General features: G+C 33.4%; 2 protein-coding genes across 3 annotated transcripts; one reads left to right on the top strand and one right to left on the bottom strand.

Moving 5' to 3' along the window:
* Positions 1–454: 454 nt before the first annotated feature.
* LOC11406269 (mitochondrial carnitine/acylcarnitine carrier-like protein) lies at positions 455–4,765 on the bottom strand. The gene is made up of 3 exons (XM_003612870.4): positions 4,567–4,765; positions 2,024–2,415; positions 455–1,245 (listed from the first exon to the last, which is right to left on the bottom strand). Exons 2-3 carry the CDS (start codon positions 2,413–2,415, stop codon positions 744–746), a joined length of 894 nt encoding a protein of 297 aa, XP_003612918.1. The 5' UTR covers positions 4,567–4,765; the 3' UTR covers positions 455–743.
* A 7,286-nt stretch (positions 4,766–12,051) lies between these two features.
* LOC11409848 (protein HAIKU1) lies at positions 12,052–16,186 on the top strand. 2 transcript variants are annotated; one of them, XR_005646310.1, is made up of 3 exons: positions 12,052–12,398; positions 13,577–15,010; positions 15,698–16,186. XR_005646310.1 is itself a non-coding variant. In XM_024784327.2 (2 exons), the coding sequence occupies exon 2, from the start codon at positions 13,713–13,715 to the stop codon at positions 14,676–14,678; it is 966 nt and encodes a 321-aa protein (XP_024640095.2). In that variant the 5' UTR covers positions 12,052–12,398; positions 13,577–13,712; the 3' UTR covers positions 14,679–15,157. The 2 variants fall into 2 exon arrangements, 1 of the variants encoding a protein (XP_024640095.2); XM_024784327.2 differs by lacking the exon at positions 15,698–16,186 and having other exon boundaries at positions 13,577–15,157.
* The last annotated feature ends 55 nt before the right edge of the window (positions 16,187–16,241 follow it).

Below are 16,241 nucleotides of genomic sequence, written 5' to 3' on the forward strand. Positions count from 1 at the left end.
CTCATTTACAACCTTAACCCAAGTTGATGTATAATCAAAATAAGTGAAAACCAAGCAAGAGACCGTTTTAATTATGGGGCACACAAGAATCAAATTGCAGCACCAAGTGTTAAAAATATATCATGATAATAATCAGTACAAAAGTGATTTTGTCAAAAACAGGAAAAAGGTGTGTGCTTAGTTAAAAAAATTATATTTTTATAATTAATATATATATTAAAAAAATAACAGAAGCCACACCTCTATTCATTCTTGCAGTAAAACCCTGCAGATTTCTAACTTCAGCCTCCTAATAGCAACAGTAGCGACATCAACTTCATCGTTTCCGAGTTAATTGCTCCTAAATTGCACAAGAAATTTTAAATTTGTGTACGTTGTCTTGAAAGTTGAATCTATGTTTCTAGCAATCTAAACTGCTAATAGGATAATGAGAAAACAGCAGACGCATTGTATATATTTGTTAACGTGTTTTAGCCATGTCGTATTTGAAAACTGATTACATCCGTATCATACAATGAATCCAAGCTTCTAAAAACAACCTTAAAATAAAAGGTTGCTTGCATTACCACTGGTAAAATAATCATTCCTTGAAGTAACAATAGACATAAGCCATTGTGGCAATATTGCAATGTATGAAATGAAAATGAAAATGTTGTAGGATTTGAAAAGGAAAAAAAAGTTTCAGAAACGTGTTAATTCATGGTACTAAATGATATCCCCAATGAAACTTGCTTATAAAGTAATCATCCTAAAGCTGATCTTGTCATCTCATATGCCAAGAAACATGCTGCATTAGCAGGAACACTTCTGCACATTGCAGGACCAAAACCCTTATAAAGACCTTTAAACCCTTCTGTAGCTTTTATCCTTCTGAAAGCATCAATTGAACCAGAAAATTTTGGATTTTTGTAATCATCAACTTGAATCACACTCTTAATAACATCAGTTGGATACACCATAAACCAAAAAGCAGCTCCGGCCAAGCCTCCAGAAAGCATCAGAGAACCTCTACCGAGTTCAGAGGTATCGGTGCCTCCTGCAATTAATTGCTTTGTTGCTTCATATACACCAAACATTGCGGCATTTCCAGGTATTTCACGCGCCATAGTGGGAACTAACCCCTTGAAAAGACCTTTTACGCCACCTTCTGATTTGAGAACATGTCTAGCTACATCCATCGGTCCACCGTATTTCACTGCCAATGTTGCTGTTCCTGATCCAGCTAGTGCACTTTGTGCTTGTAACCTGGTATTCATCATGTAACAAAATATTTAGCTAGAAGAACAATACATATTTTTAGTACAAATGTTTATAAATAATAATGTAAGTTAATCAAGACTAATCTGCAAGTCAGAGTTATTTTCAAGGCCATTGATTTTCATGTCAACCATGAGAGAAATGATTACATTTCCTTAATATGAGCCCCTAAAGGGATGACTCAGAGATTACTAGAATCTGAGATTAGGCCTAACTCTACTCCATCCAGTAACTAGTTCAAATGGTTAAGAATTTCCACACCTTGTGAAAAGTAAAGACTATTGACTATATCGGTTGGGTATGGCTCATAATTTATTGATGTGCAGGTCGCTCGTGTGGGTGAGTGTTTAAACACAATTGTAATTTGTAAAACCCTAAGCTTGAATAATAAAAAGGTACTGCAGTCTAAGACGTATGCACGATTGGTCAAACTCCGTGATCAAATATCGTGTCTTCTCTAGTTGTGTTTTACGTATCTTTTATTAATTTTGAACCAGGGTTGCTGTTCTAACAAAATCTCTATGGGATCTCAACACACCTCTCATGCAGACACGCTGGGATATCTAATGCATGGATAAATGCGGGTGGCTCAGTAACATAGATGTTAACAGAGAACAAGAGTAAACAAAGGTTTGCTCCGGCTATAACGTTAATATATGACAAGACAAAGTAGAAAAATAAATCAGAAAGAAATTGATAGAAAGAAGAGAAAATATAATGTGATTGAATCATGAAAATTAAAACACCGTCATCAGTGGCATCTAACCTGCATTTGATAAGTTCAGTAGGGCAAGCTAGAAAGGAAACAGAAAGTCCAGCTGCAGCTCCACAAACAAGCTGCTGATTTATTGTGAGGACATCACCAGGATGTGACTTCAACAATGCTTCCATTTGCCCTCTAACTGTAAACAGGACAGCATTGAAGGCAGCTACTGTAGCAAGTGGTGCTCCCATACCTTTGTATAATCCGCCAGGACCTTCAGCTGCTATTGTCTTCTTGACAGCATCAATTGCACCGGAATATTTCGGAACCTGACCAGGAAGTGGTGTAGGCTGGCTTTGGAGCTTGACCTTTATGGTGTCAAATGGATGACCAACTATCAGTTGTGCTGCCCCTCCAATAGTTCCAGCAGTAAGGTCCTTAGCCACGTCTCCCATCTGAAAAAACAAATTTTTTGTTCCAAGTTATATTAGATTTTCGATAAAAGAATGAGAGAAATAAGAAATATAATGATAGTCAAATTTGACGATAATTATATTTGTTATTATGCTTGATATCGACTTAATACAAAAGACTAAGACTTTTCATTAAATATCCTGAAGAGGTTACGGAAATAAGCTAAAAACAACTTCTAGACATGTCATAAACTATTTTTCATAAACTCTCCCGAACAGTCGCAGAAGTGCTTATGTCAGTTGATGAACTCAAATAAGCTAATCCAAACAGGCCCTAAATACGAATCCCTACTTATAGGGATATAAGACTCCTAATCCTATCATAAGTAAAATGTGTGCAGGAGGAAAACTCAGCTTCGTGACATGAATGTACAAGACGGGCATACAATTTCGGACTAAGAATACCAAGTTTTTAAACGCCTTACAATTACATGCAAAAGATACAGCTTGAATAGGTTATAACAAAACAAGTATTTTGCCTTGGTTTATATATCCTTTGTTCTTTCGGAAACAAATTTGAAAGGTAGCAACTGAAAACAGAAACAAGAGTACATACCATGATGTGGAAAATTTTCAAAGGTGATAAGATTAATTTCAAGCTTAGGCATGTATAAAGTACTATCACAAACACAAGAAATTATCCTTTAAGCAATCTGAGATAACTAAACAACCATTCTTGTATCTGGAACGAGGGTCATATGGAGAGTTTTATATATCATAATTCACAGATAAAACTTTTACACCCAAAGAAAGTACGTGCTTAGAGGATAACTTTCTAATTTGCAACTGAATCTCTGCTTAGCAGTAAGCAAAATTGAGTTTTGTAAGTTTATGAGTATATGTTACTAGCCTGACATGAGCATAGTAGAGATAATTTGTATAGTTGTTTAATTAGCTAAAAACTACTCTGCATAATTTTGTATTTCGGCTCTTAAAATCTGAGTCCAGTAATAAATCTAAACAACTTCTTCTAAGAGAGATATTGTCAATCTATTACTTTGATGAGGGCAAAAATGCAGCAGGTATTATGATCGGAACATAGAATTGGGAGATGACATTCAAATTTGAAATAAAGCAAATTAAGAGAGATTCCGTGAAACAAGGCAAATGCATCTTAGGATCAACATCAACTGAAGAGTCCGAAACAAATGTTTCTCTTCAACCAGTCACATGAAAAGCAGTATATGACATTCACAAGAACCATATCCCTTTTAGCACATCCATCAAATACTAGATGCCAAAGGGCCATTAACTACAAAGATCCCAAAAAAATAGTAGTTTGTTCAAATTTCGCAATGCTATTGCATTATAGCACCTCTATAGCTCCTATTGGACAATACTTTGTACTAGATGTCTAAATCTAGTATCATGTAACAATAGCAATTTGTTCAGATTCTGCTATGTTATGGTGATGCTAAAGTCTCTATTTGACTACACCGGTACAAAATGTGCACAAACAAGGAGGTACAAAAACAACAAATAATGAGAATTTCAAACTTCAATATAGTACAGAAACAAGGACACTCCATCTTCCACTCTATGAAAGCGACACTCTATCTTCCACTCTATTTGTTTCACTAAATAATCACAGATTGCTTGAAATCGACTCCCTTCTTTAAAGGCAGAAGTTCTTACACACTTATAATCAACACCTCCAGTCTTGTATGTAAGAGAAAATTAGATCAATAAAAGTTTATGTATCCGGTCCAAATTTTGATCAAGATACATAATTTTTTGTTGACTAAACTTTCTCTTATATATAAGACGGAATGAAGTGTATATATCTAAAGGAAGAAATCAACAAAGAAAAAGGCGGGGATAACTGAAGTTTTTTTTTTTTTTTTAAGGAATAACTGAATTTTAATTCATTCAAAGAATCACCAATAAATTCAATTCATAACAAAATACAAAAAATGTTGAGAAAATAACATTAATTCCAATATAAGGGTGGAAATAAAACAATCAAAGTAGTGATGATCTAACTAAATTAGATCCAAACAGACAAACAAACATTAGAAGGTAGAATAATATGATAAAGTACAATCAGGAATCTGATCATGGATGATATGTCCTTAAAAGTAAGGAATCTGATCATGGATGACAGTCCAAAAAGTAAGGGAAAAAGAATGTTACCTTGGTTTATTGAATGGGAGAAAAGAGCAATGAATGTTAGAGCAGAAGGGTGAAACAAAGAATTGTGGTTGGTTTGGTTATTTCAGTGAATAAATAGATTCTTATTAGGAAATTTTGGTGAATGGCGATTTTGCAACACACACGCGCGCAGGGTTTGTCAGAAAGTGACTCTCTGACTGGACACACACACAAACGTCAGCTTGTGATTGTGACCAACTTGTGTTTAAGGTATAACAAAGAGTGTTATGTTTGGTACTTTATGAAATCCCAAATAATCAGCAAATTTATTGTGATTGATGCATTGATTCCATATTTTAAGCACGAGAACAATGTGCCGAAGGTTGTACATGGTTTTTAATGAAATTCTTAAATGTGACATTCATTATTTGATTTTTACTATTAATTACATTATAAGGTAAGTGGTTGTATGCAGCGGCGTCGGCGAAGCTAATAATAATTTTATAAGGTGGTCACCCGAAAATAACTAAAGTCATAAAAAATTATTACACAAAAAATCGAACTTGGGGTAACAAAATATATATTATTAGAGGTAGCTAAACATAAAAAATATACATACTAACTAAATAAAATTTATTTTTTTGGGGTAGCCATAGCTATCCTGTATAAGCATTCGCCCCTGGTTGTATGATGTAAAGAGATCACCACGATTGAAAGTAAAAAGAATAATCTCCATCAAATATGAGATTTCATAATAAAGAAAAGGTATGGCTAATGCCACATACACTCTTCAACGATTTCAAAATAATAAATTATTTTATAAGAAAGTCAAATATTTTAATATATAATGCATTGATTACACAAATTTTTATTTTTATTTTTTGTACTAGAAATTCACCTTTACAAGATGAATAAGTGGGGTGTTTGGTTCCGCAAACTAAACTATGCTCACACACTAAAGTACATGACATCAGTGTCGTCCCAATTATATTGAAGGTAATGCTATAATATTAAAAGTAGACCTCTAGTTAAAAAAAGTTTTTTTTATTTTATAAAAATAGTCATATTTCGGTGCTTGTGGTGCCCCTAATCAACAACATAAAAAAATACCATTACTAATGTTTATGTTTTGTTTTGGTTTGTTGGTTCCGGTGTATGGGTTGAACATGGCACATTATTCGGTCCATTTACATTTTTTTTTCTTCTTAATATATCATTTAGTCCCTTAACTTATTTTTGGTTTTCATTTTGATCCCCTAACTATAAAGTGTCTCAATTTGATCTCATAAGTCTTCTGCCGTTTACCATTTCGGTCCTTTCCGTTTATTTTTAACCTTAAATATCTATGATGAATCAACTTTATAGGTGATCCACCATAAACCTTATTAAATCTTTCATTTTTAACGTTTTGATCTTTTTTATAAATGAAGACCGTTGGATCATGGAGGGATCTATTGTAACTTATAATAAACCACAAAGACCTAATTTTTTCCCCCATCTTCTTCCATATGTTCTCCTGCATTTAAACAACACTTAAATTGCAAACCTTGAACTTCAATCTCCGCTGAATCAACATTAACAGCCACTAAACTTGCTGGTTGCCTGCCATGACCACACAGTCTAGAACCTACCACCAACACTCCCACGAGAAAGCCTTCCCGCAGTCCTCAAAGCCACACCTTTTTAATATCTTTATAACCATGTACATTACCATCCATGGATATCCAAAGTGTTGCATGATTCAGATCAATCTTTGAATTGACCTTTTGTAATGCAATAGTCAAAGATGCTAATTTGAACACAGTATACATATATGTAAATATTGTGGAGACTTGACCGACAACTTTTTATGGACAATCGAAAATAACATTTTGAAATAGCGGTAATGGAGAAGAAATGGGATTTATGTTTGATTTGTTTTAACTGATTGACCTTTGCACTTCAAATAATTTAAAAAAAAAATAAAAGAGAAAAAAAATCTGAACTTGAGAACTGGGTTGCCAGGAAAAGAGCAATGACGTGCCTCTATATTTGAGCGAGTGCTCCTCAGTGAGTGATAAATCGATTGATTCCTCTTTTTTTTAATCAATCTGCAATATGTTTTATTTGTTGGGTTGAGTCTGAGTTTTATTTTTGGTTAAATGATGAATTTTTTCTGACTTTTTTTTTATATAGGCTTAAGCGCACTTTTTATCCCTTAAGTTTACAAAGGTTGCAATTTTGGTCCCCTATTAAAAAAAATGGTAAAAGTGACCCCTTATGTTTATCCCCTTTTGCAAAACCTCAATTTTGACTCGGTCAACGCATATGTAGCACCTCACTTGAGTGAGTTGGATGCCACGTGTGTAATTTTCAAATTAAAAAAAAATAAAAAAATAAAAAACCACATATTTATCAATTGAATTAAAAAAATGAAAAAAGGAAAAGAAAGAAGGAGAGTGCACGTGAGTTCTCACACCACCACCTCTCCCTCCAACTTCTTCTCTCTCGTTCTTCATTCTCACTAATCTTCATCCTTCTTCTTTAAGTTTTATTATTCTTCTCCTTCTTCTTCACTTCATTATTCCACCTTCACGTGGGGGTGGCTGAGTCTATTTTGCTATCACTTTTGTTCTCTCACTTTTGCTCCACTCCTTCATCTTTTTCATTTATTTTCCAAAGTCACATTACTGGTCCTTCATCTAAAATGAAAACAGTCAATCTTCTTCTTTCACGCAACCCTAGATCACCACCTTCAATTTTCAGTATTCCAAATCTGTGAGTTTTGAAGGAGGATGAGTCAATTTATATTTGATTCAGATTTTGTGGGTCAGATTAGAAAGAGAATGAAAAAGATTTTGTGGGTTAATATTCCAAAAATGAAGGATGATGATGGGATGAATGATGATGATGAAACCGGAGAGAGGATGAGTGTTGGTGATGAAGGATAAGGATGTGTGTTGATTTTGATTTTGATTTTAATTTCGAAGGAGGATGGGTCAGTTCTGATTTGATTCATAATGTTTTTAATTTTATTTTTTTATTTGTTTTAATTAATTTATGAAAAGAGAATAAGTAGTTGTTGGGTTTGATGGATTGCTGGGTAAAGAAGATGATGAATGAGGAGATTGATGAATAAAGATAAGAGAGAAAGAATGGTGGGAGCTTCTCACGTGCCCCTTCCTATTCTTTTCTATTTTTTTTTATTTTTTTTAATTTATAATATATACATGTGGAATTTTCTTTATTTTTTTATTCAAAAAATAAACATCTGTCAGTTCTTTAAGTTATGTGGCGTGCCATGCAGGATTGACTAGGTCAAAATTGAGGTTTTGCAGAAGGGGCTAAACATGAGGGGTCACTTTTGCCATTTTTTTTAATAGGGGACCATAATTGCAACTTTTGCAAACTTAGGGGGCAAAAAGTGCATTTTAGCCTTTTATATATTGTATGAAGAAGTGGTGAAAGGAAGAAGATGAAGCTTGGGAAAAAATTAGATGTTGGTGGTTCAGCGTGGTATACAATGGACCAGCAATCGAATGGTTGAAACAATATAAAAAATAGTAAACATTAAAAAACAAACGGAAATGACCAAAATGGTAAACAGCATAAGACTTATTGGACCAAATTGAGACACTTTATAGTTAGGGGACCAAAATGAAAACCAAAAATAAGTTAAGGGACTAAATGATGTATTAAGCCTTTTTTTTTTAAGGATCGGTCCATTTGCATATGAGAATTGCTTTTTTGACATTGAATACTTCCTATTGACACAAGTAAATGTCCAAATTACCCCCAACGGTAGTTAACAGCCTCTGGCATATGCACCGGCAGTTAACTGTCGCTGGCTCCTCCAGAGGCAGTTAACCGCCGCTGGCTTTGCTGCTTTTTATTATGATTTTACGCGTTTCGGTCGAAAAATCAAAATAAATCGAAACATATTCAGAATTCTATGAAACTTTACAGACCCTCTATATATATTTTTTTAGAGCTGTCTGCAAAAAACCAGATCAAAATTCAATTTCTAGGTCGACGTTTTGATATTTTGGTTTCTTGAGTTATTGACGCATTAAAAATTCATATTTAATCCATCCGTTGTCGAAAAATTCTAATTTTTTGCGCGAAATGTTTTTTTTTATGTTCCTAACATGGGTACAAAAAATAATGAAAAAATTCAACTTCTATATAACTTTTCCGGACGCGTAGGTAGAAAAATATTGCAATTTTACTCGTTTCAGTAAAAAAATCAAAAGAAATTGAGGATTACTCGAAATACCAAGAAAATTTGCAAATCCTCTATATGTATTTTAATAGAGGTGTCTGCATAAAAACAGCTCAAAATTCAATTTTTAGGTTGATGTTTTTGTGTCTTAAATTTTAGGCGCGTTAAAAATTCATATTTAATCCGTCCCTTGTCGAAAAATTCAAATTTTTTGTGGGAGATGTTATTTTTTAGTTCTAAACATGAGTGCAAAAAATCGTAAAAAAGTTCAACCTTTAGGACACTTTTTCGGACTCGCACTTGAAAAAAATTGTGACTTTGCATGGTTCGATCGAAAAATCAAAATAAATCGAGACTTAGTCGAAATGCTACAAAACTTTATAGGCACCTCTATATATAAATACATATAAATGATGTGCAAAGTTTCTTAACATTCCGAATAAGTGTTGATGTTTTTTATTTTTTCAATTGCGATTTTGCACGTTTCAGTTGAAAAAATAAAAAGAAATCGAAACTTATTCGGAATGTTACGAAACTTTTCACATCATCTATATGTATTTTTATAGAGGTGTCTGTAAAGTTTCATAGAATTCTGAATAAATTTCGATTTATTTTGATTTTTCTACCGAAATGCGTAAAATCATAATAAAAAACAGCAAAGCTAGCGGCAGTTAACTGCCGGCGCATATGCCAGAGACAGTTAACTACCGTTGGGGTAATTTTATCATTTACTTGTATCAATAAGAAGTATTCAATGTCAAAAAAACAATTCTCTTTACATATTCGTGCATTTTTTCACCTTGAACAAAAAATAAGAAAGTAGTTTTTCCTGAAAGCTTGGGAGAAACCACATTAAATAAAGAGATTATATCAGAATACAATCCAGAAAGATAATATCAATTGATGAACAGATAATTGATAAAAAATAGTCATAACTAATGTTTAGTTTGAGTTTTGTTTTGGTGTGCCGATGGATGTGTATGGGTTGAACATGGTATATATTCAGTCCATTTCCTCTTTTTTTTTTTTTTTTTTTTTTCTGCTTAATACATGCTTTGGTCCCTTAACTTATTTTTTAATTTTATTTTGATCCCTTAACTTTAAACCGTCTCAATTTGGTCCCGTAACTTTGCCTCCGTTTACCCAAGTGGTCCCCTCTGTTAAGGGACCAAGTTATGGGACCAAATTGAGACGGTTTAAAGTTAAGGGACCAAAATGAAATTCAAAAATAAGTTAAGGGATCAAAGCATGTATTAAGCCTTTTTTTTTTTTATATAATAATTAGAAGCAAATGATTTGTTATATATTATGTAACATATAACACTTCAGATTGAAAGGTTGTTCAGTTTCCAACAAATCAAAACATATGTTTCTATTCAATAAATTAATTTTTTTCTCGAGTTATTAATCGTGTTGATATGTGTCCGCATCAATATTTTGTGTGTATGTTAGTGTTTCATAGATTATATTATATGCACATGCAGATCCGGAAGCAGAAGTGATATCTTTATCACCAAAACCATTGATGGCAACAAACAGATTCGTGTGTGAAATTTGTCTAAAGGATTTTCAAAGGGATCAAAATCTTCAACTTCATCGTCGTGGATATAACCTACCTAGAAATCCAGGCAAGCTTCTTATAATTCCATGGCTTATCTCTTTTTTATTTTCTTTATCTCTAGTTACTTATTCTTATCATAAGTATATTAAAATTTCAAAGCTAATTAATTATCACAGTAAAAAGAAAACCATAAATAAGTTCAAAATTACAACATTTATTAACATTTATTTTTGAATTTCATTTTGGTCCTTTAACTTTAAACCGTCTCAATTTGGTCCCATAACTTTACCTCTGTTTACCTAAGTGGTCCCTTCTGTTAGTTTTTTTAACAGAAGGGACCACTTAGGTAAACGGAGGTAAAGTTATGGGACCAAATTGAGACAGTTTAAAGTTAAGAGACCAAAATGAAATTTAAAAATAAGTTAAGGGACTAAAGCATGTATTAAAACTTTTTTTTATCAAATAAAAAGTGTTTGGTTTGAATCTACCATATAACTAAAAATTTGAGTCTCTCGTAATTTAGAATTCCAACTTCTTAAGCTGGATGCACCTTTTAGTGGCTGGCCCGACGTAACATATTCTTTCTCTTTTAGTTTTTGATTATTGATAATATGAGAAAAGTTAACTTGGACCCTTGAGACAGAAGTTAGGAAACTAAGGTTTTGTTTGGTAAAAATAAGCTATAAGTTAGTTGATAGCTGATAGCTGAAAAGTTAGCTGATAGCTGAAAAGTTAGCTGATAGCTGATGACTAATAACTGATAGAAACTTGCTTATTAAAAATAATGTGTTTGGTAAAATTAGTTGTTGAAGTGGCTGATAAGTATAAAATGACATAAAAAGACATGTTTTTTTTTTTTTTTTTTAATATACATATAGACACACACATTTTTTTTGTAATGTATTTATTTTTTAATATTTTTAATTATAGTTAAATATGTTTTTTGTCCCTATAAATATTCAAACTTTTGGTCTTAGTCTCCATAAAAAAATTCTTAGACCTTTAATCCTAAAAAAAAATTCACCGACAATTTTGATCTCTGCTTTATGAATCCCAAAAATAAGAGAAAAGTGGAAACAAAATGTGAGCTAGAATATATAAAATTTTACAACGTACAAAAGACTAATTATTTTTTCCTTTAAAAAAAAAATAGGCTAATTATTTTTTGTGTGGTGTACGGCAGGTTACTTATAGCAAAGTATAAAACATTTCCTTGAAAAAAAATACATACATATATATATATATATATATATATATATATATATATATATATATATATATATATATATATATATATATAAAGTGCTCCTTAAAAAAAAAAACAACGTGACATTTTTTTTAAGGAAAAAATGGGGTGGTTATAAAGATGAACATGAATAGTTGTTTAATTAAAAAAATAATTAATTTAAATTAATAGGATTAAAGTTGGAAGAAAATATAAAAAACTACCAGCTATAAGTTAAAAAGCTATTTGAAATAGCTTTTCAAAAAACGCTATAAGCTCATGAAAAAAACTTGTTATCAAACACGCCAGGTTTTCATCTAACGAGCTTATAAGCTAATCCAACAAATTATAAGCTAGCTTTTTTGTGTTACCAAATACAGCCTAAATACAAAAATAAATAGAAAATAAAAGTAACATTCTCACTTTATAAAATTTATCAATTATAAATTTTAAATCAGAAAATAAGCCTTCATTGACATCATCACCAGCATCATCAATTAACCCAAAATTGCAATCCCCAAAATACCCTTATCATGCATTCGTACATTCCTCCCTCCCTTGACCCTTTCCAAATTCAGTGTTTCCATTTCTTTTCTTTCTACACCGCAATTAGGGTTTTCTTCACTTCTTCAATTTCCCTCTTTCACACTTTCCACCAAAGATCCTCTTGGACTTTTTTCATACCCTTTTCCTAATTAAGTCTTACTCTCTTTAAAGCTTCAATTTTTACACAAAACCCCTTTTTTTGGGACTTTTTCTTTCCATTTACCCGTTCAAATTTCTATATTTTTGACCAATTGGGTCAATTTCGACCTGATCCAGTTATAATCGTGTTGAATTGTCTGAAACTGATTTCAATTTTGTGTGAAGTTTGGAAATAAAGAAGGGTATGTTTTCTACCTCTTATATAGGTTTTAGGGTTAATTTTGGTGCTGTTGGTGGAATTGATTTGCTTGTTGTATGTATTTGTGATACTTGTTGTTGTTGTATTGACATTTAAATCTGGAATTTTGGATATTGATTTCTGGTTTGACTTAAGGGATGCTTAGATTATTGGTTTTTTGAGGTAGCTAGTGTGTTAGAATATATTTTGAAGTTTAATGGGTTGTTGTTTAGCTTGATTTTATTGGATTTTGAAGTTTTGGGAGTTGTTGAAGAAGCTTGTGTGAATTGAATTGTTTTGGACCAATGATATGTTTGTGTTGTTAAATTGATTTGAGAATTGCTTTAAAGTGATAATCTAACACTCATGGGCATGGCTTATTTGTAAAGTAGTGAACAATGCACTAGTAGGAATACTGCCGTGTTATATGAATATAGTGTCCAGAAATTATGAATCCAACTTTGATCTGAATTTATAAAACTCAAGTGTTATATGAATTTACTTTGTTATATGAATTTGTAAAACTGAATATTGTTTGCAGCCGTGGGTCCTGTTTGCGGTTGCTGCTGTTCTTGTTTGTGGTTTCTGCTGTTTCTGTATTACTGTTTTTTGACTTCTGATTTTTTGCGGTTGTTGTTCTGGTTGCGGTGCGCCTGTGAGTGGATTGGCTCGTTTTGATTTTTGGGGAGGGGTTCCACATGTAAATAATGCACCTAGCCTGTGAGTGGGTTGGCTCGTTTTGATATACGGAACCTTTGTATTTGTCTCGTTCTTGTTCCTTGTCCGGTGTGTCTTATGCCGGCTCGGTATAATAAATTTGGCTGTTTCAATTTGAAGTTGAAAAACAAAAAAATTGCCATGTAAACCAGTAGGATTATTTTTAAAACTGAAGTGCTATATGAATTTACAGCTCATGTGACATTGTTTTAATGGTTTATGTGACATTATTTTACTTTAATTTTACTCATTCAATAAGCTTCTAATTTTACAGTTTTTGTGACATTGTTTTGAACTTTTGTTCATACTCCCATAGTTAATAGTTAGTATATTTTTTATGACAACATTTTGACCCAAACTTAGTCTCCAACTTGCAACTTGTGTTGAAAGAATGTTGATTTTTATTTCATACTCATGCATACCTAGGTTGAATCTTAAAGTTTGTCATTGTGTTGGTTGTTGTAGGAGTTATGGAGAATTAAAGTTTAAAAATTTGAAGCTCCTGACCCAGGGTCCTGGCTCCGCCACTGGTTTGGTTTGGTGAAATTAGAAAAAGTGGTGATTTTTATCATTGGATTTGGAGTAAGGGTTGTTTTTGGAAATGGATAATTCCAAAAACAGAATTAATGACAGTTTGGGTGTTAATAAAATGGGTAAGAATATAAGGAAAAGTCCTTTACATCAACCGAATTTCGGCAATAATGCGGCTAGACAACAGCCTCAGCCTCAGGTTTACAACATAAGCAAGAACGATTTTCGGGATATTGTTCAGCAGCTTACTGGATCACCTTCTCAGGAACCTCCGCCTCGGCCTCCACATAGGCCTCCGCCAAAACCACAGAGTATGCGCTTGCAGAAAATTAGACCTCCCCCGCTATCGCCAATCAACCGACCTCGTTTGCCACCGCCAATGCCAATGCCTGCAGCCCCTCCTCCACTTCCTTACAATAATGCACCTAGACCTGCTCATTATGGACAACCATCGCCTACTCCTTTGACACCCGGGGATTTGTGGGCCAATACAACTGAGTCGCCAATCTCTGCTTACATGCGGTATCTTCAGAATTCGATGATGGATCCAGGTTCAAGGGGTAATCAATTTCCGCCTCAGCCTCAACCACATCCATACCCTCAACAGCAAGTACAAGGAAATTATCAGCCTCAACCTCCTCCACCGGCTTTGCTTCCTAACCCTAACGTGCCACCGATCCCTTCTCCAAGGTTTAACAATGGTCCTGTACCGCCAATGAATGCCCATAATCATCCAATGCCTAGTATTCCTTCACCACATGGAAATGGCCCTCCCCTTTTACCTTCTCCAACCTCTCAATTTCTCTTGCCTTCTCCAACTGGTTACATGAATTTACTGTCCCCTCGGTCACCTTATCCACTATTGTCACCCGGCTTTCAGTTTCCATCACCACTACCCAATTTTCCGTTCTCACCCATGGGACAGTCAGGAATTTTAGGGCCTGGCCCTCAACCACCACCTTCTCCCGGCCTTATGTTTCCATTATCTCCTTCAAGCTTCTTCACCATGCCAAGTCCTAGGTGGAGAGATCAATAGTCTTCTCAAATTGTGCATACATGTTTGATTGGGGATGCTTCCTTCTAACTGGACAGATCTTAGTCTTGTTCATTAGCATGTAATGTACAAACAAGTTGTAAGAGCTTTTTTTTTTGGCTGTTTTGTAGTGTTCATTTCCAATTTCTTTGTTTTTTTTTTAATTTGATAACCATAATGGTTTCGATTCTTTTACTTTGACAAGTTTTACATTAGGCAATATATTATTGGAGATCGAACAACCCAATTGAACAGTTGGACAGGAGCGCTGTAAAATGAAAGACTGTCTGTAACTTGAAACGATGTAGGATTACAGACAATACTTGTTATTGTAGGTTAGTTCATGTTCTTTTGTAATATAATGGATTACAACTTAAAAGTGCATAGTTAATTTCATGTTATCTTTCCCTTGGAGGTGTTTTTGAATATTGATTTTATGGTTATTACCATGTAAATTGCAATGAGTGATATTTTCTTCTTCAGTATATTTTGTTTTTCTTGTCTCAAGTAGTTCCCTATTTCATTTATCACTGTTTTAGTCGATTACTTTGGCTGCCTCTTTTGGGAATAAAGGTGGTCAAAGACCCAAGGTAAAGAAAAACATACCTTTCATGCTGATTTTGCGTAGACCGAATTATCCTGATTTGGATACGAATTTATGGTTTTACCTCGGATCAATTGTGTGACAGACTAGATCTTAGACTAGGTTTTATAATGGTTTTCCATCGAATTATCCTCTTTTGGGCATTTGCAAGAGTAGCTAGGACTTACTGATTACTAACAAACAAGTTATCTTAACTAAATGTATTTCCAATAGTTTTAACAGTTAAATCTTTGGTCTTTTTTTTTTTTTTGGGGTGACAGAGAACATTGAAAGTTACCTGATTAATGTACTCAGATACATATTATTTATATTTACACTACATTAATGGCCTCATTTCCTTGTTAATTGTGTTTATGGGAAGTGATTACTACACTTTTTGAAGTTCTTGGTAATTGTCATTCCGTGTCTGCAATGTCAGAGACAGAGGACTCTCTTCATTTTACGGTTGAATCTGTTCTCCAGCAACGTCCAGAAGGATGAGGTTGATGTTATGTTGATCACAACACGCTCACCATTAAGGATGCTCTTTCTGATCGGAATCGGTTCTCAGCAAAATTCACCTTGAATGGGAAGCATTGCGATAATGATCAATGGCAGATGTATCCTAGAAGATATTGTATCCTAGAAGATGATCAATGAATGTATGATAGGTTCAATTTGTTTTTTGGAAGCTCTGAAGCATTCTTTTTTAAAGTAAAAGGGAAAGCACATGAAGACTATTTAAGATTATTTCAACTTCATTTGAGGCTTTTGTTAGGAAACATGGTATTGATTGAATAAAAGAAAATGAGGAAGATGGTACAAAACTACAAATGAACCAAAAATCATGGAGGAGCCCCTTCATCTCCTTTCAATTGTGAACTGGATTCTTTGGCTAAGGTGATGGAAAACCTCTTTCAATGTTAACACACACTATATTTGAATGATTTGATCCAATTAAATGAGAATAAGTGATAATTAAC

Source organism: Medicago truncatula, chromosome 5 (genome assembly GCF_003473485.1).
Source record: "Medicago truncatula cultivar Jemalong A17 chromosome 5, MtrunA17r5.0-ANR, whole genome shotgun sequence".
NCBI classification, from domain to species: domain Eukaryota; kingdom Viridiplantae; phylum Streptophyta; class Magnoliopsida; order Fabales; family Fabaceae; genus Medicago; species Medicago truncatula.

Coding starts and splice junctions, on each gene's coding strand:
- LOC11406269 (XM_003612870.4), bottom strand. CDS start 2,415: ATGGGAGACGTGGCTAAGGACCTTACTGCTGGAACTATTGGAGGGGCA. Junction 1,246..2,023: donor ACTGAACTTATCAAATGCAG/GTTAGATGCCAC, acceptor GATGAATACCAG/GTTACAAGCACAAAGTGCAC.
- LOC11409848 (XM_024784327.2), top strand. CDS start 13,713: ATGGATAATTCCAAAAACAGAATTAATGACAGTTTGGGTGTTAATAAA.